The 24,269-nt window shown below is 42.5% G+C and overlaps 1 protein-coding gene across 6 annotated transcripts in view; it reads left to right on the forward strand.

Annotated features, from left to right (window-relative positions):
- LOC106565027 (CMP-N-acetylneuraminate-beta-galactosamide-alpha-2,3-sialyltransferase 2) overlaps positions 1-24,269 on the forward strand; it is a 48,731-nt gene that overhangs the window by 22,588 nt on the left and 1,874 nt on the right. For all 6 annotated transcript variants that reach the window (XM_014131603.3, XM_082958982.1, XM_082958981.1 and 3 more), the window contains exons 2-6: positions 8,867-9,754; positions 22,119-22,312; positions 23,146-23,325; positions 23,638-23,683; positions 23,768-23,887. In XM_014131603.3, coding sequence (XP_013987078.1) covers positions 9,419-9,754; positions 22,119-22,312; positions 23,146-23,325; positions 23,638-23,683; positions 23,768-23,887 — 876 coding nt within the window. In that variant the 5' untranslated portion in view covers positions 8,867-9,418. The remainder of the gene's footprint in view (positions 1-8,866; positions 9,755-22,118; positions 22,313-23,145; positions 23,326-23,637; positions 23,684-23,767; positions 23,888-24,269) is intronic.

Genomic DNA, 24,269 nt, shown 5'->3' on the forward strand with positions numbered 1-24,269 from the left:
GGAAGAAACCACCTTTTACTTGTCTTCTCTCTCTGGTGGTGCCGTGAATGATGAATAACAGTAGGCATGTGCAGAGGCCCGTTGACTTTGAGCGTTCCAAATCCGACGTAGCAAGAACTGCCACAGACGGAACTCCCAGGGGCTGCTAAAACGGCTGTCCTCAAAACAGTTTGTTATGGACTTGGGGCTCATGTACGACGCACTTGAACTCACCCTATTGTCCGAGTACTTAGCTTACAGAAACCTAACACCTATTGCGTATGCAGACAAACATCCAACGCATGAACCTTATCACACCAATGCGATCTAGGATACAAATTCACAGTGTCTGCCTTGATGTTCATAAAGGTCCATGGACACCCTCTTGTGCAGTGGAACCCAGAACGATACAGTGGTTCCTCCTTTAAAAGTTGCGTCGTACTGCAGCACATCTTGCGGGCTTCTGCAGCATTCTGTGGCACGTTATTTGTCAGCCATTTTTTCTGTTAATGCAAGTTAGTGCTAGTATCTTTGAGAAGCATTTGATAGTCTTCCATATTGGCATTACCAGAGAATTTAAAACCTTTTTTTGTAATAACATAGTATATGGGATTGATTCTTAAGAAATTTGGCTTAATTAATTTTATTTAATATTACGGTGTTTCTATTCTTAGAAAAATGATAAACGAACCCCTCAGGGTTTCCGTTAGGATGGAATGGAAAATATGGAGCTGTACAACGTGACGGTTGGAAGTAGGCAATAGCGTAAGAGGATTGGAGGATTCTAAATTGTTTGCCTCCATTAGATTACTTTGTTCCAATATTTCTGTAAATCAGTGATATTTATTCCCATAGTAATTTGTTATGGATCCATAACTAAATCATCTGCATTTTGAAAGAGTATTTGTATCATTATTTTATTAAGAAAGCATAATAGATCCTGATGAAGAAATGCAGTACTGTACAGTATATGCTTTTAAGATATAAGATATAAGCCACCTGCATTTCTTTATTAGGCTACTGTGCAGTCTGACAAGTAAACATAGCCTACAATACATACTGTAGTAAACATGGGAAAGTGCCTAATTCCTTACATAAGGGAGAGCAGGCCATGTCCAGAATTTCTCAGTGACCTCAAGCACTCATTAACTCTGTCTTTAATGCTTTTTGGGTTGGACAGAAACTTCTGAGACACAAGATTAATGATGAACATATGGAGGTTCTGTAAGCCACATTATCCTCGGGATCCATCCCAGTTTGTATTCTGTTCCCACTCGTGGTATCTCTTCGGTTACACATCCTTGGAATAGAAGAACAACATAATGGTCCGGGCGGCCCTTGCTGTGCCTGGTGAGCAGTTGGTCTGTTGTCAGAAGAAGAATGGAAATGTCAGGGTGAACCGACGACCTGACGAACCCGCCACGTATGTTGACTCTGCCTGTCGGAGCTGGAGTTCCAGAGCTCACAGGTGGGCCTGGCATGGATTGTGACCATCTCATTCCTCGCCCTTTTCAACACGTCATTCTCCACTAGACTCTCCGCCGATGCCGCCTGACTCTCCACAAATGCTGCTCATCTCAGCAAGGTTTTATATGTGGAAGTGCGACTAAAATGTAGTTTAAATAAACATCCGCATTTGAATGTCTTTTTTCTCGTTATTTTATTAACAAAAGTATAAAGATGTTGATTAAGAAATACTGTACTGCTGTTTTGAGTTAGAAATGTAACACTTTAGAGTACTTGTGCATCGAATACATTGCAAGTTGAGGGATTTTCACTACAGTAGCTGGGCTATAAAAAGTCAATTGTCCTGCTAATAGGAAACATTTGCATGATGGGCTACACCTGCTACATTACTACAGTACACTTGTGACAACAAGTGTTTGAAAACCTGTTTTCAAAATGCCTCCAGTTGTCCATCACTACTGTAAATAAAAACACAGCATCTTGTTTACATTCTTTATTGTAACCACAATGTCACAAATCATTTGTATCTACCTTTCCAATTACTTTTAGAATTTGGGATTTACAAATGTGCGCTTTTCATTATTAGTTGAATTGTTTTAGTTCGAACGTGCAGACTTTTTTTCTTTAAATTATTGTTTTATGTAGGATGCTACATTTTTGACCAGTTGCAATTGTAAGGAGGCCTAATAAAAAAAAAATCCTACTTCTATTAGGCTGTTAAGCCTCATAGCCTACCTCAGCCAGTTAGGTTATTTTATATTGGTCTAGGCTCCGATGAAATAGACTCCAATTAAGCCCTCTTGTTGTATGTAAAGTCAAATTAAGATGAAGATTATTGTTGAAATGAATAGCTCAACTGGTGTAGGTTTTCTCCATCTGTTGGTGTGCAACACTTGCATAATAAGTTAGCTATATTTTCAGCACCAGCCACTGTTCACCTCCTATTGATTGGGCTGTGTTTCCGCCAGTTGTTTTTAAATGTAACCTTTATTTAAACTAGACAAGTCGGGTAAGAACAAATTCTTATTTACAATCATTGCCTACCTCGGCCAACCAGGATGACGCTGGGCCGATTGTGCACCGCCCTATGGAACTCCCAATCACGGTCAGATGTGATACAGCCTGTATTCGAACCAGGGACTGTAGTAATGCCTCTTACATTGAGATGCAGTGACTTAGACCGCTGTGCCACGCGGGAGCCATGACCAAATATATTTACTGCTCAAAAAAATAAAGGGAACACTGAAATAACACATCCTAGATCTGAATGAATGAAATAATCTTATTAAAAACGTTTTTCTTTACATAGTTGAATGTGCTGACAACAAAATCACACAAAAATAATCAATGGAAATCCAATTTATCAACCCATGGAGGTCTGGATTTGGAGTCACACTCAAAATTAAAGTGGAAAACCACACTACAGGCTGATCCAACTTTGATGTAATGTCCTTAAAACAAGTCAAAATGAGGCTCAGTAGTGTGTGTGGCCTCCACGTGCCTGTGTGACCTCCCTACAACGCCTGGGCATGCTCCTGATGAGGTGGCGGATGGTCTCATGAGGGATCTCCTCCCAGACCTGGACTAAAGCATCCGCCAACTCCTGGACAGTCTGTGGTGCAACGTGGCGTTGGTGGATGGAGCGAGACATGATGTCCCAGATGTGCTCAATTGGATTCAGGTCTGGGGAACGGGCGGGCCAGTCCATAGCATCAATGCCTTCCTCTTGCAGGAACTGCTGACACACTCCAGCCACATGAGGTCTAGCATTGTCTTGCATTAGGAGGAACCCAGGGCCAACCGCACCAGCATATGGTCTCACAAGGGGTCTGAGGATCTCATCTCGGTACCTAATGGCAGTCAGGCTTCCTCTGGCGAGCACATGGCGGGCTGTGCGGCCCCCCAAAGAAATGCCAACCCACACCATGACTGACCCACCGCCAAACCGGTCATGCTGGAGGATGTTGCAGGCAGCAGAACGTTATCCACGGCGTCTCCAGACTCTGTCACGTCTGTCACATGTGCTCAGTGTGAACCTGCTTTCATCTGTGAAGAGCACAGGGCGCCAGTGGCAAATTTGCCAATCTTGAGGCAACTCTGGCAAATGCCAAACGTCCTGTACGGTGTTGGGCTGTAAGCACAACCCCCACCTGTGGACGTCGGCCCTCATACCACCTTCATGGAGTCTGTTTCTGACCGTTTGAGCAGACACATGCACATTTGTGGCCTGCTGGAGGTCATTTTGCAGGGCTCTGGCAGTGCTCCTCCTGCTCCTCCTTGCACAAAGGTGGAGGTAGCGGTCCTGCTGCTGGGTTGTTGCCCTCCTACGGCCTCCTCCACGTCTCCTGATGTACTGGCCTGTCTCCTGGTAGCGCCTCCATGCTCTGGACACTACGCTGACAGACACAGCAAACCTTCTTGCCACAGCTCACATTGATGTGCCATCCTGGATGAGCTGCACTACCTGAGCCACTTGTGTGAGTTGTAGTCTCATGCTACCACTAGAGTGAAAGCACCGCCAGCATTTAAAAGTGACCAAAACATCAGCCAGGAAGCATAGGAACTGAGAAGTGGTCTGTGGTCACCACCTGCAGAACCACTCCTTTATTGGGGGTGTCTTGCTAATTGCCTATAATTTCCACCTGTTGTCTATTCCATTTGCACAACAGCATGTGAAATTTATTGTCAATCAGTGTTGCTTCCTAAGTGGACCGTTTGATTTCACAGAAGTGTGATTGACTTGGAGTTACATTGTGTTGTTTAAGTGTTCCCTTTATTTTTTTGAGCAGTGTATTTTCTTTATTTTTTCAGAACATTAACCGTGTGTAGGTAGATACATTCGAAGTCGGAAGATTACATACACCTAAGCCAAATACATTTAAACTCAGTTTTTCACAATTCCTGATATTTAATCCTAGTAAAAATTCCCTGTCTTAGGTCAGTTAGGACCAGCACTTTATTTTAAGAATGTGCAATGTCAGAATAATAGTAGAGAGAATTATTTATTTCAGCTTTTATTTCTTTCATCACATTCCCAGTGGGTCAGAAGTTTACGTACACTCAATTTGTATTTTTGTAGCATGGCCTTTAAATTGTTTAACTTGGGTCAAACATTTCGGGTAGCCTTCCACAAGCTTCCCACAATAAGTTGGGTGAATTTTGGCCCATTCCTCCTGACAGAGCTGGTGTAACTGAGTCAGGTTTGTAGGCCTCCTTGCTCACACACACTTTCAGTTCCTCCCACACATTTTCTATAGGCTTGAGGTCAGGGCTTTGTGATGTCCACTCCAATACCTTGACTTTGTTGTCCTTAAGCCATTTTGCCACAATTTTGGAAGTATGCTTGGGGTCATTGTCCATTTGGAAGTCCCATTTGCGACCATGCTTTAACTTCCTGACTAATGTCTTGAGATGTTGCTTCAATATATCCACATAATTTTCCTTCCTCATGATGCCATCTATTTTGTGAAGTTCACCAGTCCCTCCTGCAGCAAAGCACCCCCACAACATGATGCTGCCACCCCCGTGCTTGACGGTTGGGATGGTGTTCTTCTGCATGCAAGCCTCCCCCTTTTTCCTCCAAACAAAATGACGGTCATTATGGCCAAACAGTTCTATTTTTGTTTCATCAGACCAGAGGACATTTCTCCAAAAAGTACGATCTTTGTCCCCATGTGCAGTTGCAAACCGTAGTCTGGCTTTTTTGTGGTGGTTTTGGAGCAGTGGCTTCTTCCTTGCTGATCGGACTTTCAGGTTATGTCGATATAGATACTTTTGTACCTGTTTCCTTCAGCATCGTCACAAGGTCCTTTGCTGTTGTTATAGGATTGATTTTCTCTTTTCACACCAAAGGATGTTCATCTCTAGGAGACAGAACGTGTCTTCTTCCTGAGCGGTATGACGGCTGCGTGGTCCCATGATGTTTATACTTGCGTACTATTGTTTGTACAGATGAACGTGGTATCTTCAGGCATTTAGAAATTGTTCCCAAGGATGAACCAGACTTGTGGAGGTCTACAATTCTTTTTCTGAGGTCTTGGCTAATTTCTTTTGATTTTCCCCATGATGTCAAGCAAAGAGGCACTGAAATACATCCACTGGTACACTTCCAATAGGCTCATTTACATAATTTGAGTCTATCAGAAGCTGCTAAAGCCATGACATAACTTTCTGGAATTTTCCAAGCTGTTTAAAGGCACAGTCAACATAGTGTATGTAAACTTCTGACCCACTGGAATTGTGATACAGTGAAATAATCTGTAAACAATTGTTGGAAAAATTACTTGTCATGCACAAAGTAGATCACCAAAACTATAGTTTCTTAACAAGAAATTTGTGGAGTGGTTGAAAAACGAGGTTTAATGACTCCAGCCTATGTGTATGTAAACTGACTTCAAATGATTTGTTGCAATTTGGGGATGAGGGGGTTTCACACCTAGCTGAAGTTGGGGGGGGGGGTTCACACCTAGCTCGGCTATTAGACAATTCTTTAGTAAAGGTTGAATTGTCTATTGTTCAGCTTATAGCCCATCCTAGAAACATTGTTAAAGATTCCAATTGATAGTGTTCTTAGCCACAATCGTCCCCAACCCCAATTAATACATTTGGGCACAGTCGATAGCGTGGCGGACTTTGGGCTAGAATGTTGAGGGTTCGAAACCTGCTCCCTGCTTGTTTCATTACATTATTATGCCGGTCTCAGAGCAAATAGGATGGATTGTTACTCCCATCTCGTTCCTCGCACTCTTCCACACGTCATTCTCCACCTGAGTGGCTCACTTGTGGGCGTGCTGGCAGGATATGGCAGCACCTTCGGTTGTACGTCAAGAATTCAGCATAGCAAGTTTCTAGGAAGGTCTGGTTATTCACAGACAAATAGTAATATGCTCTAAACTGCTCTGGTGACAAACACACTTTGCTGCCCTGTTTTCAATCGTCCACATGGCTGGGAGAACCTCCTCAGATTAATGCAGATGAAGGGAGTTAGATATGCATAGGAAGTGTAGTGTACTGTTTATTTTCTGTATATATGAATTATAAATCAGCCTTTACTTAAATCATGGTTCTAGTCTATTGTATAGTTACAATGTGTAATCATTGATGTCCCAGGAGCAGGAGTGGTAAACACTGTTGAAGTGTATAATTGTAATTCATACATGCAGACACAGCATCATTCAAAGAATGGAGTTTGATACACCTGGTATTGGATATGACTGAAAAAAATACTTGCTAAATACCGATTTTGGTAAGTTAACTTTATGACAAAAAAGATGCACAATCGTATCTCTACATTAACTAACATATTCCTCTCAATTGTACATGTTTTGCTTGACTCGTTATGACGTTATAATTAATGACATTTGCTTCTACCGTAATGTTTTTGTCAGACATCTTTGCTGAAGAAAGTCACCAGCAACAGGTGGCATAACGTCAAATTCGTCATTAGAAAGAAAAAAAACTCGGGACCCAAATGCATAATGAGTGCTCTAACTCCCCCCTGCAGTGGTCTGGAGCAATAAAGCCATGACACTGGGTACCTCTAAGTCCCGCGGCATAAGCTCGCAACTTTTAAAGGAGGAACCACTGTGTGTGATCACTTGGTTATGGTGTTGTCCTTTCAGCACCACCATTCGAGGGGCGCTCAAATCGCTTAAAATAACCCTCATCATCAAGATCTGTTGCTTGCACCTAATAGTCCTACTCATCACATTATTATTATTATTATTATTATTATTATTAAAAGTGGAATATTATCTCTTCTCACAATGGTGCTTGTTTAGTAAAGTTAGATTAAAGCTGAATCAATGTCTCGCAAGATCACAATGATGAATTAGTATTTTACATAACAAAACCTAATATAATAGCATATACTGTACCATAGGCCTCTAATATGTTACACCAAAAAAACCTCAGTCATTTATCTGAAGCTGTCAATGTTTTTCTCATGCGGCCAAAACTGAACAGTGCTCACCAAATGGCACGATATATGCGATGATTGAAACAAAATGGGCTTACAAAGAAAGGCTTATAGTGTAACACAATCTGCATTAATTCACTCATGAAACAGTCATTTAAGATCTAAATGCATATTCCCATGCAACTGATTGAGATCAAATTATTGACATGCACTTTGGACATTTCACTGGTAAAATGTGAAGAATTATCATTCATGATGGCCTGTTTTGAAATGAGATGTTCCTAACCCACTAAGCATTTACCGACGGCGGCGACTTTGTTTGGTCCAGACCAGCCTTTTTTTTGTTGGTACAGTCCACACCGGCATTGATTTTCAACGTCCACAGACATCCGATCCAGATCGGCCTATATTTGGCCCAAACATGGACGTCTATAATTGGTTTAGATTTACATAGTTATGTCGAGCAGAGTAAAGTACATTAGAGTACACAGTAGAATAAAGAAATGTAGATTAGTGTACTGTATTGTATCCTACTTTACTCTAATGTACTGTAATCTACTGAATTCGACTCTACTGTATCGTACTGTACTCTACTGTACTCTTCTCTACTGAATAATACTACTGTCCTGTACTGTGCTAAGCTGCCATAATGTGATGTTCAAACTTGTGAAACAATCTAGACTTCTATGAGTATTGGAGAAGGCTGCTGATGTTTCTGGCACAGGCTGCCCTAGCAAGATCAACTTCCAGAGCAGGCTCAGAACTTGGTCTGACTCCAGAGGCAGCAACAGCCCAGTGAGGGAAGTCAGCAGGCTGGCTTATTGCAATGCAAGTGATTCTGCATCCCTGGTACCACTGAGTCTGGCCCCAAAGGGGGGCTCAGTATTGATTCAAAGCCACTGGATGGGAGCCGCAGGAGTTGGTATGTTTGACATGCATTCATTTGAAAGCCTTGCATAATGGTTAATGGTCTCTTAACAAAGGCAAGAAGGTTTCTATTTGTGTTTTCCTGACAGCTGTAGCTACAGTTTATGCAGGCAGTGTATCTATAGGAGATGCATTAATGCAGAGCCAGCGTGTGACTTTATTCATGAACTTGTGTGCAGAGCGGACACTCAGGCTTAGTCATTGTGTTTCTACTTCCTGCGGAGAGGCAAGTTGTTCTGGCTTTCCTCTCCATAGATGATCATGTTGTGCTCTGAGAACTCAATGTGAAGAAAGAGGCTGCAAGATTTCATCTTTCTGTGCCACAACAGGAGAAAGGTTCAAACAACAGAAGGCTCACACAGTATGGCCATCCACACAGTATGAGTTTGATTGACGTTTTCATGATTATGTATTGAGCCCTGCATGGATGGTGAGTTTAATCAAAGGCTGTGGTGACTGTTCAGTATGTGATTTTTGGAGTAATTGATTTCTCTCCCTGTCTTATTTCTTACCTAAGCATCTTGGTTTGACCTTTTTTTCTCCAGATGCTGATATCTGTATGTGTTTGTCTTCTAGGAGCAGGAAGCTGTGCAGCGCATGCAGACCAGAGCTCTGGAGAGAAACATGAGGTTGAACCAATGAGGGGCCTTCTTTGTTCTGGACAGGGTGTTTGGAAACCGAAGGCTCTATTTTTGACCTTCCTCTTTTTAATTTCCTCACCGATCGCCTTGAGCAGGGAAAGGCAGTGCCTCTTCATAAGCGGCAGACAAAAGTATTTGGTCAAGTCTTTTACTCGAACTCATTCTCCTCTTCCTGTGGCAGACCAGCATGGCCAAATAGGACACATTAGGCCAAGGTCACAATCCAGCAAACACCCTCTTTCCTTTATAAACTCTGGTATCAACTAATTATTCTTCATGTTTGTTACATGTATAACTTGTCAGTAATTTTAAGTGTACCTTCCCTCTGGCTGGAACAACAGGGAGATTCCTGATATATTTGCTGAATGTGTCTGGTGCTTACCCTCGACTCCAGAATCACTGACGAAGTATATTCACGGAGCAGTGGTGCCAACACATCAACACTGGACTGCCTTTTACCCAGGGCACTGGCTCAAACAGTCCAGTCATGCTCTTCAAGAGGAAGTTGTGCCTGTTTGCTCTGTTTGGTGGGATTCTCTTTGTCATGATTGCCACCCACACCATTCAGAAGAACAACATCCTGTCTATGACTTTGATGGAGACCCATGCCACCTCCAGGACTGTGCAAGTTCACGCTGTTAACCGAACATGGGCTCCACCGAGTGCCACTGTGCCCAGCCCGGACAGGATATGTGGGTGTCCGTCCTGCATAGCGGACATGGAGGTCTCGGAGTGGTTCGCTCAGCACTATGACCCCCAGCAGCAGCCCTTTCTCACAGACGGAGACAACAACATGGACCCCCTGGCCCTGAAGTGGTGGCTGGTAAGACGTTTATTATTGATGATAGGGGCCAAATAGTGTGGTTATATACCATATGTGGCCCAAAACTGTCAGCTTATTGTTAACCTCTATGGGCTAGGTGGGACGCTTACGTAACAGCCACTGGCAGCCTGTGGCGCGATTTTCAAAACGTTAAAAATCCTATTACTTCAATTTCTCAAACATATGACTATTTTACAGCTATTTAAAGACAAGACTCTCGTTAATCTAACCACACTGTCCGATTTCAAAAAGGCTTTACAACGAAAGCAAAACATTAGATTATGTCAGCAGAGTACCAAGCCAGAAATAATCAGACACCCATTTTTCAAGCCAGCATATAATGTCACCAAAACCCAGAAGACAGCTAAATGCAGCACTCACCTTTGATGATCTTCATCAGATGACAACCCTAGGACATTATGTTATACAATACATGCATGTTTTGTTCAATCAAGTTCATATTTATATCAAAAAACAGCTTTTTACATTAGCATGTGACGTTCAGAACTAGCATACCCCCCGCAAACTTCCGGGGAATTCGCTAACATTTTACTAAATTACTCACGATAAACGTTCACAAAAAGCATAACAATTATTTTAAGAATTATAGATACAGACCTCCTCTATGCACTCGATATGTCCGATTTTAAAATAGCTTTTTGGTGAAAGCACATTTTGCAATATTCTAAGTACATAGCCCAGGCATCACGGGCTCGCTATTTAGACACCCGGCAAGTTTAGCACTCACCATAATCATATTTACTATTATAAAAGTTTGATTACCTTTTGTTGTCTTCGTCAGAATGCACACCCAGGACTGCTACTTCAATAACAAATGTTGGTTTGGTCCAAAATAATCCATCGTTATAGCCGAATAGCGGCGTTTTGTTCGTGCGTTCCAGACACTATCCGAAATGGTAAAGAAGTGTCGCGCGCATGGCGCAATTCGTGACAATAAAATTCTAAATATTCCATTACCGTACTTCGAAGCATGTCAACCGCTGTTTAAAATCTATTTTTACGCCATTTTTCTCGTAGAAAAGCGATAATATTCCGACAGGGAATCTCCTTTTCGGCAAACAGAGGAAAAAATCCCAAAGGCGGGGGCGGTCGGGTCACGCGCCTAAGCCCAGTGTCCCTTGATCGGCCACTTGAGAAAGGCGATAATGTGTTTCAGCCTGGGGCTGGAATGACGACATTCTGTTTTTTCCCGGGCTCTGAGCGCCTATGGACGACGTGGGAAGTGTCACGTTAGAGCAGAGATCCTTAGTAAATGATAGAGATGGAAAAGAAGTTCAAGAAATGGTCAGACAGGCCACTTCCTGTAAAGGAATCTCTCAGGTTTTGACCTGCCATTTGAGTTCTGTTATACTCACAGACACCATTCAAACAGTTTTAGAAAATTTAGGGTGTTTTCTATCCATATGTAATAAGTATATGCATATTCTAGTTACTGGGTAGGAGTGGTAACCAGATTAAATCGGGTATGTTTTTTATCCAGCCGTGTCAATACTGCCCCCTAGCCCTAACAGGTTAAAGGTGTAGGATTATACAGCAAAAAATTCTATGACAAATGAAGAAAAAATATGAAGGAATCTGTCACTTTCCCAAACAATATCTGTCCTGTACATTAATATTAGTACATCAGTACAATGTAATACATTTGTATTACTATTTATGGGTCACTCGGTCGTGTCGTTGCCGTTGTTATCAATGTTCTACAGACGCCGCAGCCATATTGATGCTCAAACGTGGAACGGGGGCTAATGACTAAACCAGGGCTAATGACTGTTTAGTCTAAATTACATTATAGGGGCTTGGGAATACTATGATATTGCTAAACTAGGCACATATTTCGTAGGAAACAACTTTACCAGCATCATCATGTTGTCAAATTTACTTTAGACAGATGGCAATGTTGTCATTAGCTAGCAAAGTTCATCAAAAATAGCTAGAGATGCTAATGTTAGCTAGCTAAAATCTGGAGGTCTCCCCTCAATCTTAGCTAGCTAGCTAACGTTATACTGCAACTAAAGTCAGTCTGGCGATGACAAGATGGTAAGATGGCACCGGAGAAGAAGGCAGACGTTTTACATGCCCCCAACTGATTGTGTTTTTTTGTTTGTTTATTTGCGTTTGTACATTTGTATTTTTTTTAACTTATTTTGTACATAATGTTGCCACTACTGTCTCTTATGACCAAAAATAATTTCTGGACATCAGGACTGCAATTACTCTCCACGGACTGGCAGAATCCTTGTTTTTTCTTTAACGAGTCTGACAAGGCCGACGCGAATGATATACTGCTTTCCCGGGAACAGGCCCAGATCCCCGTGATTTGCGTGAAGAGGAGGCGGAGAAAAAGGGTCCAGAGGGCGGGCTTCCTTCTGAGAATTCATAAGCGATCGAATAAACCCCCACTTCCTTCCATTCCGCTAGCAAACGTGCAATCTTTGGACAATAAAATAGATGACCTACGCAGAAGATTAAACTACCAACGGGACATTCAAAACTGTAATATCTTATGCTTCACGGAGACTTGGGTGAATGACGACAATATCAACATACAGCTGGCTGGTTATACGCTGCACCGGCAGGATAGAACAGCGGCGTCTGGTAAGACAAGGGGCGGCGGACTATGTATTTTTGTAAATAACAACTGGTGCACGATATCTAAGGAAGTCTCGAGCTATTGCTCGCCTGAGGTAGAGTATCTCAAGATAAGCTGTAGGCTACACTACCTACCTAGAGAGTTTTCATCTGTATTCTTCATATCTGTTTACATACCGCCACAGTCAGAGGATGGTACTAAGACAGCATAGAATGAGCTGTATTCCGCCATAAGCAAACAAGAAAACGCTCACCCAGAGGCGGCAGTCCTAGTAGCCGGGAACTTTAATGCAGGGAAACTTAAATCCGTTTTACCAAATTTCTATCAGCATGTTAAATGTGTAACTAGAGGGTGGAAAAACACCTTTACTCCACACACACAGACGCATACAAAGCTCTCCCTCGTCCTCCATTTGTCAAATCTGACCATAATTCTATCCTCCTGATTCCTGCGTACAAGCAAAAATTAAAGCAGGAAGCACCCATGACTAGATCAATAAAAAAAGTGGTCAGATGAAACAGATGCTAAGCTACAGGACTGTTTTGCTAGCACAGAGTGGAATATGTTCCTGGATTCCTCTGATGGCATTGAGGAGTACACCACATCTTGTCATTGGCTTCATCAATAAGTGCATCGATGATGTCGTCCCCACAGTGACCGTACGTACATACCCCAACCAGAAGCTATGGATTATAGGCAACATCCACACTGAGCTAAAGGCAATAACTGCCGCTTTCAAAGAGCGGGACTCTAGCTCGGAAGCTTATAAGAAATCCCGCTATGCCCTCCGATGAACCATCAAACAGGCAAAGCGTCAATACAGGACTAAGATCGAATCATACTACGCTGGCTCTGATGCTAGTCGGATGTGGCAGGGCCTGCAAACCATTACAGACTACAAAGGGAAGCACAGCCAAGAGCGGCCCAGTCACACGAGCCTACCAGATGAGCTGAAATGCTTCTATGCTCGCTTCGAGGCAATTAACCTCTTACATCTAGACGTTCCGCTAGCGGAACACCTGCTCCAATATCCAATGATAGGCGCGGCGCGAATTACAAATTCCTCAAAAATACAAAAACTTCAATTTTTCAAACATATGACTATTTCACAGCATTTTAAAGACAAGACTCTCCTTTATCTAACCACACTGTCCGATTTCAAAAAGGCTTTACAGCGAAAGCAAAACATTAGATTATGTCAGCAGAGTACCAAGCCAGAAATAATCAGACACCCATTTTTCAAGCTAGCATATAATGTCACAAAAACCCAGAAGACAGCTAAATGCAGCACTAACCTTTGATGATCTTCATCAGATGACACACCTAGGACATTATGTTATACAATACATGCATGTTTTGTTCAATCAAGTTCATATTTATATCAAAAAACAGATTTTACATTAGCATGTGACGTTCAGAACTAGCATACCCCCCGCAAACTTCCGGGGAATTTACTAACAATTTACTAAATTACTCACGATAAACGTTCACAAAAAGCATAACAATTATTTTAAGAATTATAGATACAGAACTCCTCTATGCACTCGATATGTCCGATTTTAAAATAGCTTTTTGGTGAAAGCACATTTTGCAATATTCTAAGTACATAGCCCAGCCATCACGGGCTAGCTATTTAGACACCCGGCAAGTTTAGCCTTCACCAAAATCAGATTTACTATAACAAAAATGTTATTACCTTTGTTGTCTTCGTCAGAATGCACTCCCAGGACTGCTACTTCAATAACAAATGTTGGTTTGGTCCCAAATAATCCATCATTATATCCGAATAGCGCCGTTTTGTTCGTGCGTCCCAGACACGATCCGAAATGGTAAATCAGGGTCGTGCGCATGGCGCAATTCGTGACAAAAAAATTCTAAATATTCCATTACCGTACTTCGAAGCATGTCAACCGCTGTTTAAAATCAATTTTTATGCAATTTATCTCGTAAAAAAGCGATAATATTCCGACCGGGAATCTCCTTTTCGGCAAACAGAGGAAAAATCACAAAGACGGGGGCGGCCAGGGCACGCGCCTAAGCCCACAGTCCATTGATCGGCCACTTGAGAAAGGCGATAATGTGTTTCAGCCTGGGGCTGGGATGACGACATTCAGGTTTTTCCCGGGCTCTGAGCGCCCATGGAAGACGTAGGAAGTGTCACGTTAGAGCAGAGATCCTTTGTAAAAGATAGAGATGGCAAAGAAGTTCAAGAAATGGTCAGACAGGCCACTTCCTGTAAAGGAATCTCTCAGGTTTTGACCTGCCATTTGAGTTCTGTTATACTCACAGACACCATTCAAACAGTTTTAGAAACTTTGGAGTGTTTTCTATCCAAAGCCAATAATTATATGCATATTCTAGTTACTGGGCAGGAGTAGTAACCAGATTAAATCGGGTACGTTTTTTATCCAGCCGTGAAAATACTGCCCCCTAGCCATAACAGGTTAACATTGAAACATGCATGACAGCACCAGCTGTTCTAGAAGACTGTGATCACGCTCTCCCCAGCCGATGTGAGTAAGACCTTTAAACAGGTCAACATTCACAAGGCCGCAGGGCCAGACAGATTACCAGGACATGCGCTGACCAACTGGCAAGTGTCTTCACTGACATTTTCAACCTCTCCCTGTCCGAGTCTGTAATACTAACATGTTTTAAGCAGACCACCATAGTGCCTGTGCCCAAGAACACTAGTATAACCTGCCTAAATGACTACCGACCCTTTGCACTCACGTCTGTAGCCATGAAGGGCTTTTAAAGGCTGGACATGGCTCACATCAACACCATTATCCCAGAGACCCTAGACCCAGTCCAATTTGCATACCACCCCAACAGATCCACAGATGATGCAATCTTTATTGCACTCCACACTGCCCTTTTCCACCTGGACAAAAGGAACACCTATGTGAGAATGCTATTCATTGACTACAGCTCAGCGTTCAACACCATAGTGCCCTCAAAGCTCATCAATAAGCTAAGGACCCTGGGACTAAACACCTCCCTCTGCAACTGAATCCTGGACTTCTTGACGGGCCGCCCCCAGGTGGTAACGGTAGGTCACAACACATTCGCCACGCTGATCCTCAACACAGGGGCCCCTCAAGGGTGCGTGCTCAGTCCCCTCCTGTACTCCCTGTTCACTCATGACTGCACGGCCAGGCACGACTCCAACACCATCATTAAGTTTGCCGATGACACAACAGTGGTAGGCCTGATGTGTGGACTACAGGATAAAGAGGACAGAGCACGCCCCCATTCTCATCGACGGGGCTTCAAGTTCCTTGGTGTCCACATCACCAACAAACTAACATGGTCCCAGCACACCAAGACAGTCGTGAAGAGGGCACGACAAAACCTCTTCCCCCACAGGAAAAGATTTAGCATGGGTCCTCAGATCCTCAAAAGGTTCTACAGCTGCACCATCGAGAGCATCCTGACTGGTTGCATCACTGCCTGGTATGGCAACTGCTCGGCCTCCGACTGCAAGGCACTACAGAGGGTAGTGCGAATGGCCCAGTACATCACTGGGGCCAAGCTTCCTGCCATTCAGGACCTCTATACCATGCGGTGTCAGAGGAAGGCCCTAAAAATTGTCAGACTCCAGCCACCCTAGTCATAGACTGTTCTCTCTGCTACTGCACGACAAGCAGTACCGGAGCGCCAAGTCTAGGTCCAAGAGGCTTGTAAACAGCTTCTACCCTCAAGCCATAAGACCCCTGAACACCTAATCAAATGGCTACCCAGACTATTTGCATTGCCGCCACCCCCCTTTTGACACCGCTGCTACTCTCTAGATATTCGATAACGGGAACCCGTATGAACAAATAACACAATACTAATTACATTTATTTAATGCATAATGTTATGCAACACCCAAGGTCCTGTGTGAAAAAATAATTGCCCCCTTTACACTCAACTGGTTATACCACCTTTAGCTGCAATGACTGCAACCAAACGCTTCCTGTAGTTGTTGATCAGTTCCGTACATCGCTGTGGATGAAATTGGTGGTGGTAGTGTGATGGTTTGGGAATGCTTTGCTGCCTCAGGACCTGGATAACTTGCCATCATTGAAGGAACCATGAATTCTGCTCTGTATCAAATAATTTTACAGGAGAATGTCAGGCCATCTGTCCATGAGCTGAAGTGCCAGTGGCGATTTTAGCATGTACATCTTGGTGGGGCAAACAAACAGAAAATGTGGGATGCATGCCTGAAAAGCCACTACACAACATTAAACAATACATTAGTTGCACTATAACGGTGACAAACGGTGCCCACAAACTGTAGGGCCTACATAAAACTGTCCCAACAGCAGACTCAACACCTTACCACTGCTACACCTGGCTTTCAGCGGAGCCTTGTCTGGCATCGAAACAGTTTATTCAGCCTAATTTACTGCCTTTAAAAAAAAACATAGCTGAAATGACAGACTTGCTTAAACAAATGTGGTTTCTACTGACAATTGAGATGTACGAACTATGGCATAAGGGAACGTCAAGTGGAAATCCGTAATTTCAATTTAAGACATTAATGAGCAAGCGACGACGGACATAGTCAATAACTATTTGTTCAGCACTTATGAAATCTACAGCGACAGAATTCAGAACATGGGCCGTTCTTACAGTTTACTCCCTGTACAAGTTAGAACCGTAGGATAAATAAATGGGGCATATAAACAGACAATGAAAGCTCTTACAATATTCAATGATTACATTTCTGTAAAACAGGTTATAGGCGATTTGTGCACCACCAAGTTTGAACAGTAGGCAAAATTAAGAGGTGAAAACAGACCAAATTATTAGGGTGAGGTACATTGAACGCCATTTGGGTCTATGCGTGTCAAAAAAGATACACGTCATATAACACTATTTGACGCGTTAAATATGCTTTTAATTTGACACATCAAATAACACTTATATTATAGAATGTTGTGTGTGCTGAATTTGCACGTTCAAGCCAAGCGCCACCAATACTATCAGTAGCACTGTCAAAGCTGTAGCCAAACTAGCACAGCCAAACCCGGGCCACGAACGATACCGCATTGGTGAAAATAGACCAAATTATTAGGGTGAGGCACATGGGCTACTAACAGCTTACTACACAATATATACTTAGTATTACTTTCTTAGCTACAGAATAGATTTCTCCCTTGCATATTACATCATTTATGGAGCAACATACAATACATTTTTGGACTCACCTTGTGAAGGTGGTGCAGCGGTCCTTTGGGCAAATTTTGTCATCAAAGTCTGGCATTCTCTGAATTTATGGTGGGAACTTGGGGCGGGGGGGAACACAACCACTCCATTGAATAGCAGGCTAGCGTTAGTGGTTTCTTTGTAACGCTTGCAGTTAGCCACTGATTCCTTCTAAACGACTCATTGTTGAATTTTGATTGCCAACTTGTGTAATCTTTATGTACAATGGCCGATGAGCACCGATACGTTTTATCTATAATTTCTCTTCATTATTTCTCTTCATATGACAAAGATTTCAAAAGGATTTGCCAGTAGATTGTCGACTTGATAATGACTGCTAGCTAAGACTTTGAAAGTAAATGTTGACATGATCAGTCCAATCAAAGCTACTGTAAATATAATGTGATTTGATGTAATTCTGTGGCCAATGACCTTGAGCCTTCTTGGATGGGCACATTTTTTTTTACCCCTTTTTTTATCTCCCCAATTTTCATGGTATCCAATTGGTAGTTACAGTCTTGTCTCATCGCTGCAACTCCCATACAGACTCAGGAGAGGCGAGGGTCGAGAGCCGTGCGTCCTCCGAAACACAACCCAGCCAAGCCGCATTTCTTCTTGACACAGTGCCCACGTAACCCGGAAGCCAGTCGCACGAATGTGTCGAAGGAAACACTGTACACCTGGCGACCGTGTCAGTGTTATTGACTCAATTACTTTTTTTCTTTTTTTTTACCTAAAAGTGTGTTGCTCAAAACAGCACTGAATGACAGGTCGCCACTGTGAAGTGCAGCTGGGTCATGCAGCAAGACAATGATCCAAAACACACATCAAGTCTACAGAAAGCCTGAAAAGCTATTTTAAGTTTTGGAATGAACTAGTCAAAGTCCAGACCTAAACCCGATTTGAGATGTTGTGGCAGGACCTGAAACTAGCTGTTCATGCTCGAAAACCCACAAATGTCGCTGAGTGGGCGATATTTCTTCCACAACGATGTGATAGACTGATCAACTACAAGACGTGTTTCGTTAGTCATTGCAGCTAAAGGTGGTACAACCAGTTATTGAGAGTAAGGGGGCTATAGAGACCCACAGTGGAGGTGTCATAATACCCATTAACCTGTTTTGGAGACTGGTTTTTGTTCAGAATTTCGGTTGACGGATGTGCCCAAAGTATAACGGAACTGAAATGGCAGGCGAAAACCCGAGGAAAATCCATCCGGAATTTCTTTGGGGTCACAGGCCATTTCAGTGCTAGCCTATGGGAAATACAAATAGATAGGACCCAGATTGCAGTTCCTATGGCTTCCACTAGATGTCAACAGTCTTTAGAAAGGGTTTCAGGCTTGTTTTTTGAAAAAAGTAGTTGGAAAAACTACAAGGTGTCTCATTAGAAAAGTAGTCTTGTTGCCACGTGAATGAGGTGTGCCACGTGAATGAGGTGCGCGCTCTTCGTTATCTTCCCTATTGAACATACTATTCTCCGTCTTAAATATTATCGTTTATATAGATATTAGCATACCTGAGGATTAATTAGAAACATTGTTTGACTTGTTTGGATGAACTTTACCGGTAACTTTTTGGATTCGTTTATATGCACGTTGAACGAGTGGATTACTGAGATCATTGGCGCCAACTAAACAGACTTTTTTGGATATAAATAAGGACTTTATCGAACAAAATGACCATTCATTGTGTAGCTGGGACCCTTGGGATTGCAAACAGAGGAAGATCTTCAAAGGTAAGTGATTTATTTAATCGCTATTTGTGATTTTGTGACGCCTGTGCTGGTTGAAAAAGTATTTTGGTGTGGGGCGCTGTCCTCAGATAATCGCATGGTATGCTTTCGCCGTAAAGCCTTTTTGAAAGATTAACAAGAAGTTAAGCTTTTAAATGATGTATAACACTTGTATTTTCATGAATGTTTAAATTTTTAGAAACTGTGTTTCATGTAAGTTTACCCTGTTTATCTGTCTCGGACAAGGTGACTTTTATCAATATGCTCTAATAAGCATCAAAGTAGACACCATGCAAGACTACAAATCCCTGCAAGCTCCTGCACGTCATCTTTCGCTGATACCTTTGCTAACAGGTATTGTGTCAATTTAAAACTTGCACAAGACAGTTCACAGAATTATCAATTTAAAGGAATGTAGCTATTTTATTCATTGTTTAACCGCTAGGTTTTATGGGTATTATTGACACATACTGTGGTACTCTAAAAAAATACTTATATATGCAAGACTAGAGAAAATCTGAAAGGGGGCAAATACTTTTTTTTTTATTGCACTGCATGTCCTGTTCACCACCATTCAATAATCAGTCATTTGAAAATAAATCAAGACATGTGGCCAGCAAAAATTTCCTGACATGCATGAGAAATGTGTGTATTCCCAGATATACACATCTGTTATCATTTTATTCCTATGAGGGACTTAGTAGTCCTACTCTTATCTCTAAAGCATGCTGCAAATATCAACATTTTGAAGTCTACATTTTCTTCCGTGGCAAACTTAGTACATCTGGAAAAGACAGCCTCTGTGCTGCACAGTGAAAACTAAATGTGCTCTGTTACTACCATCATTCCATGGCCAAATGTCATTAAAACCAACTGCGGTGGATTCCATGCACTGTAATCGTCAGGGTGATTCCTTTCCAAAAGAAACTCCCCGAAGGGACTGAGCAAGTCAGCCTTTCTCCAGTCTGAGCAGTCTGAGCATGTTTCAATATGTTTTATTTAAAGATAATTTGAGGCATTCAAGGTTTCGAAAGCAACACCAAGATAAGCTTGGCATTGTGATGGCTCCTGGCACTGAAAAGCAGTGGTCAGGACATACACACACTGTGTTGCCATAGTTGGTCTGATAAGAATGCCATGCCAAAACAAGGTAATAACCAAAAAGAGGCTGGCTGGTCATGAAAGGGGACATTTTAACACATGACCAAGTCTCCCTCTGGAGGCTGGTGATTCCCTTAGTACCGAATATTAAAGGCCCCTTGTACATTTGAAGTCGGAAGTTTACATACACCTTAGCCAAATACATTTAAACTCAGTTTTTCACAATTCCTGACATTTAATCCAAGTAAAAATTCCCTGTCTTAGGGCAGTTGGGTTCACCACTTTATTTTAAGAATGTGAAAGGTCTAATGTCTGAATAATAGTAGAGAATGATTTATTTCAGCTTTACTTTCTTTCACCACATTCCCAGTGGGTCAGAAGTTTACATACACTCAATTAGTATTTGGTAGCATTGCCTTTAAATTGTTACACTAGGGTCAAACATTTCAGGTAGCCTTCCACAACCTTCCTACAATAAGTTGGGTGAATTTTGGCCCATTCCTCCTGACAGAGCTGGTGTAAAAGAGTCAGGATTGTAGGCCTCCTTGCTCGCACACACTTTTTCAGTTCTGCCCACACATTTTCTATAGGATTGAGGTCAGGGCATTCAGATGTCCACTCCAATACCTTGACTTTGTTGTCCTTAAGCCATTTTGCCACAACTTTGGAAGTATGCTTGGGGTCATTGTCCATTTGGAAGACCCATTTGCGACCAAGCTTTAACTTCCTGATTGATGCCTTGAGATTTTGCTTCAATATATCCACATAATTTTCCTTCCTCATGATGCCATCTGTTTTGTGAAGTGCACCAGTCTCTCCTGCAGCAAAGCACCCCCACAACATGATGCTGCCACCCCCGTGCTTCACGGTTGGGATGGTATTCTTCGGCTTGCAAGCCTCCCCCTTTTTCCTCCAAACATAATGATGGTCATTATGGCCAAACAGTTCTATTTTTGTTTCATCAGACCAGAGGACATTTCTCCAAAAAGTACGATCTTTGTCCCCATGTGCAGTTGCAAACTGTAGTCTGGCTTTTTAATGGCGGTTTTGGAGCAGTGGCTTCTTCCTTGCTGATCGGCCTTTCAGGTTATGTCGATATAGGACTCGTTTTACTGTGGATATAGATACTTTTGTACCTGTTTCCTCCAGCATCTTCACAAGGTCCTTTGCTGTTATTTTGGGATTGATTTTCACTTTTCGCACCATAGTACGTTCATCTCTAGGAGACAGAAAGCGTCGCCTTCCTGAGCGGTATGACGCCTGCGTGGTCCAATGGTGTTTATACTTGCGTACTATTGTTTGTACAGATGAACGTGGTACCTTCAGGCATTTGGAAATTGCTCCCAAGGATGAACCAAACTTGTGGAGGTCTACAATTTTTTTTCTGAGGTCTGGTTGATTTCTTCTGATTTTCCCATGATGTCAAGCGAAGAGGCACTGAGTTTGAAGGTAGGCCTTGAAATACATCCAGAGGTACACCTCCAATTGACTCAAATGATGTCAATTAGCCTATCAGAAGCTTCTAAAGCCATGACATAATTTTCTGGTATTTTCCAAGCTGTGTTAAAGGCACAGTCAACTTAGTGTATGTAAACTTCTGACTTCAACTGTATATATTGCCCTGTTTTTGTTTGTTTGCCAAAGGTGAGCTCAGGCTTTAGTCCTGTGAGATATCATTGTCACCCCACACCTAAAGTGAATTTTAAACATCCCCATCAGGCTTTGCAGCGGTCCACCGATGAGCGAACGATATACGAGGTGGTCCAGAAGATGTTCCAGGTCATCGCTCCCCCTGCCGTGGATGTCCAACCCAAACAAGCTCAGTGCAGGAAGTGTGCAGTGGTGGGGAACTCAGGAAACCTGCTCGGCTCTCAATACGGCTCCTTGATAGACTCACATAACAGTGTCATAAGGTATGACCTAACTAGTGTTTTCACGATACTGGAATTTTGACTTCTATACCGATACCAGGTTTAGTATCACGATACTTGATACCATCACAATACTCGATACCACAAAAGAAGGCACATACTGGCACTTGAGCCAGACAGATAAACTCTGCTACTGCTCTGTTCAATCGTTGGGCATGTTTTTGAGTTCAACAACATTACATTCAAAAAGATGTATGTAAAACATTTTCAGAGACAGCAATGTATGTATGCATTAATTAATAATTTATACAATCATACAATTTATTTGACTTTCGTAAAAACAATAACTACATAACGGTAATCATTTATTTGAATGATACATCTCTTGATAAACAGGGTAAATCACGATGTAGCCTAGGCCTATTCACAATTCAGGTGAATGCATATTCTATAGGTGTATGCATGCATTGAACTAATTTGGGCTGATTTCATGGGGTACAGATGCATTACACAACCCCACCATGATCCAAACAACCCACAACCATTCACCTTGGCAGGATTAGGCAATACTGAGCCTGATGAACCAGTGACCAGGCTTCAGTTCCAGACACTCATCAAACCACCTGACCCAGTTACCATATCCCCTGAAACCAGTGAGGCATGCCAGATGAGCTCAATTAAGACTATACTTAGTTAAATCAGGTGGTTGACTGACTGTCAGGAATGAATTCACACATACACTACAGCCCAGTAGCTGCAGGGCTACCATGTTAAATCTAATTCAGTGTCTGATGGTTGCCTCGCATGCCACATAGGCACAGATTGGTTCATGACCTGCCTGTGAACTGAAACAATGTTCTCTCTTTGCTGTAAAGGATGAATAAAGCCACCACAGCAGGGTTTGAAGCCGACGTGGGCAACAGAACGACGCACCACTTCATGTACCCTGAGAGTGCAGTGGACATCGCCCCTGGGGTCCACCTCGTTCTGCTGCCCTTTAAACTCCGCGATCTACAGTGGGTGGCCAGTGCCCTTTCGACAGGAGAGATCAAAGCGTAGGTCCACTCTTTGCCAATCCCAAGCTTTTCACTGTCACTCCCAAACGTACAACTACTGACGACAACCACACAATACTGACCACAAACACACATCTACTGACCACAACAACACTTGTCAATTTCCTCTTGCTGCTCCGTAGGCAAGTACAATGGTCTTTTAGTCTATATTTAGAATGTTCCTGTTTTTATCGTGACAATGTTTTGCCTCTTGGCTAGGCTGTCATTATAAATGAGAACTGGTTCTCAACTGACCCACCTTGTTTAATAAATGTAAAATAAAATAGTTGTTTTCCCTGCATGTTTCTTCAGGACATACATGAGGGTGAAAGGTCGAGTACAGGCTGACAAGAACAGGGTAAGGCTTATCATGGTGGACAAAACTATTGAATGAATGTTGATTAGTTTTGTGTGTTAAAGCTAATCACCCTCTCGTTTGCAGGTTATAGTGGTGAATCCAGCGTTCTTTAAGTACACCCACGACCGGTGGACAGAGCGCCATGGCAGATACCCTTCCACGGGCATGCTGGCCGTTATATTTTCCCTTCACATCTGCGATGAGGTGAGTATCCTTTGATATCAATAGGGTTTTTCCATAGCAGCATTAGTGTGTCGCCAGTGATTATGTTAATGTCAGCTCTAGTGTAATTTTTGGGGAACTAAGGCTGACACTGAGGACTTGTGAAGAGCAGAATCAACAACCTTTGCAATATCAACACAGTTACTTTGTGAGATGATGTTAACCGTGGAAGGTGATTAGCTCCTCTGGTCTGAAAAAAGATATCCCAATGTCCCAGGGCAGTGATTGGGAACAATGGCTTGTGTAAGGTGCCGTCTTTCGGATGGGACGTTAAAGGGGTGTCCTGACTCTTTGGTCATTAAAAATCCCCTGGCACTTATCATAAAAGTAGTGGTGTTAACCCAGGTGTCCTGGGTAAATTCCC

The sequence above is a fragment of the Salmo salar genome, chromosome 12 (genome assembly GCF_965601325.2).
Source record: "Salmo salar chromosome 12, fSalSal1, whole genome shotgun sequence".
NCBI classification, from domain to species: domain Eukaryota; kingdom Metazoa; phylum Chordata; class Actinopteri; order Salmoniformes; family Salmonidae; genus Salmo; species Salmo salar.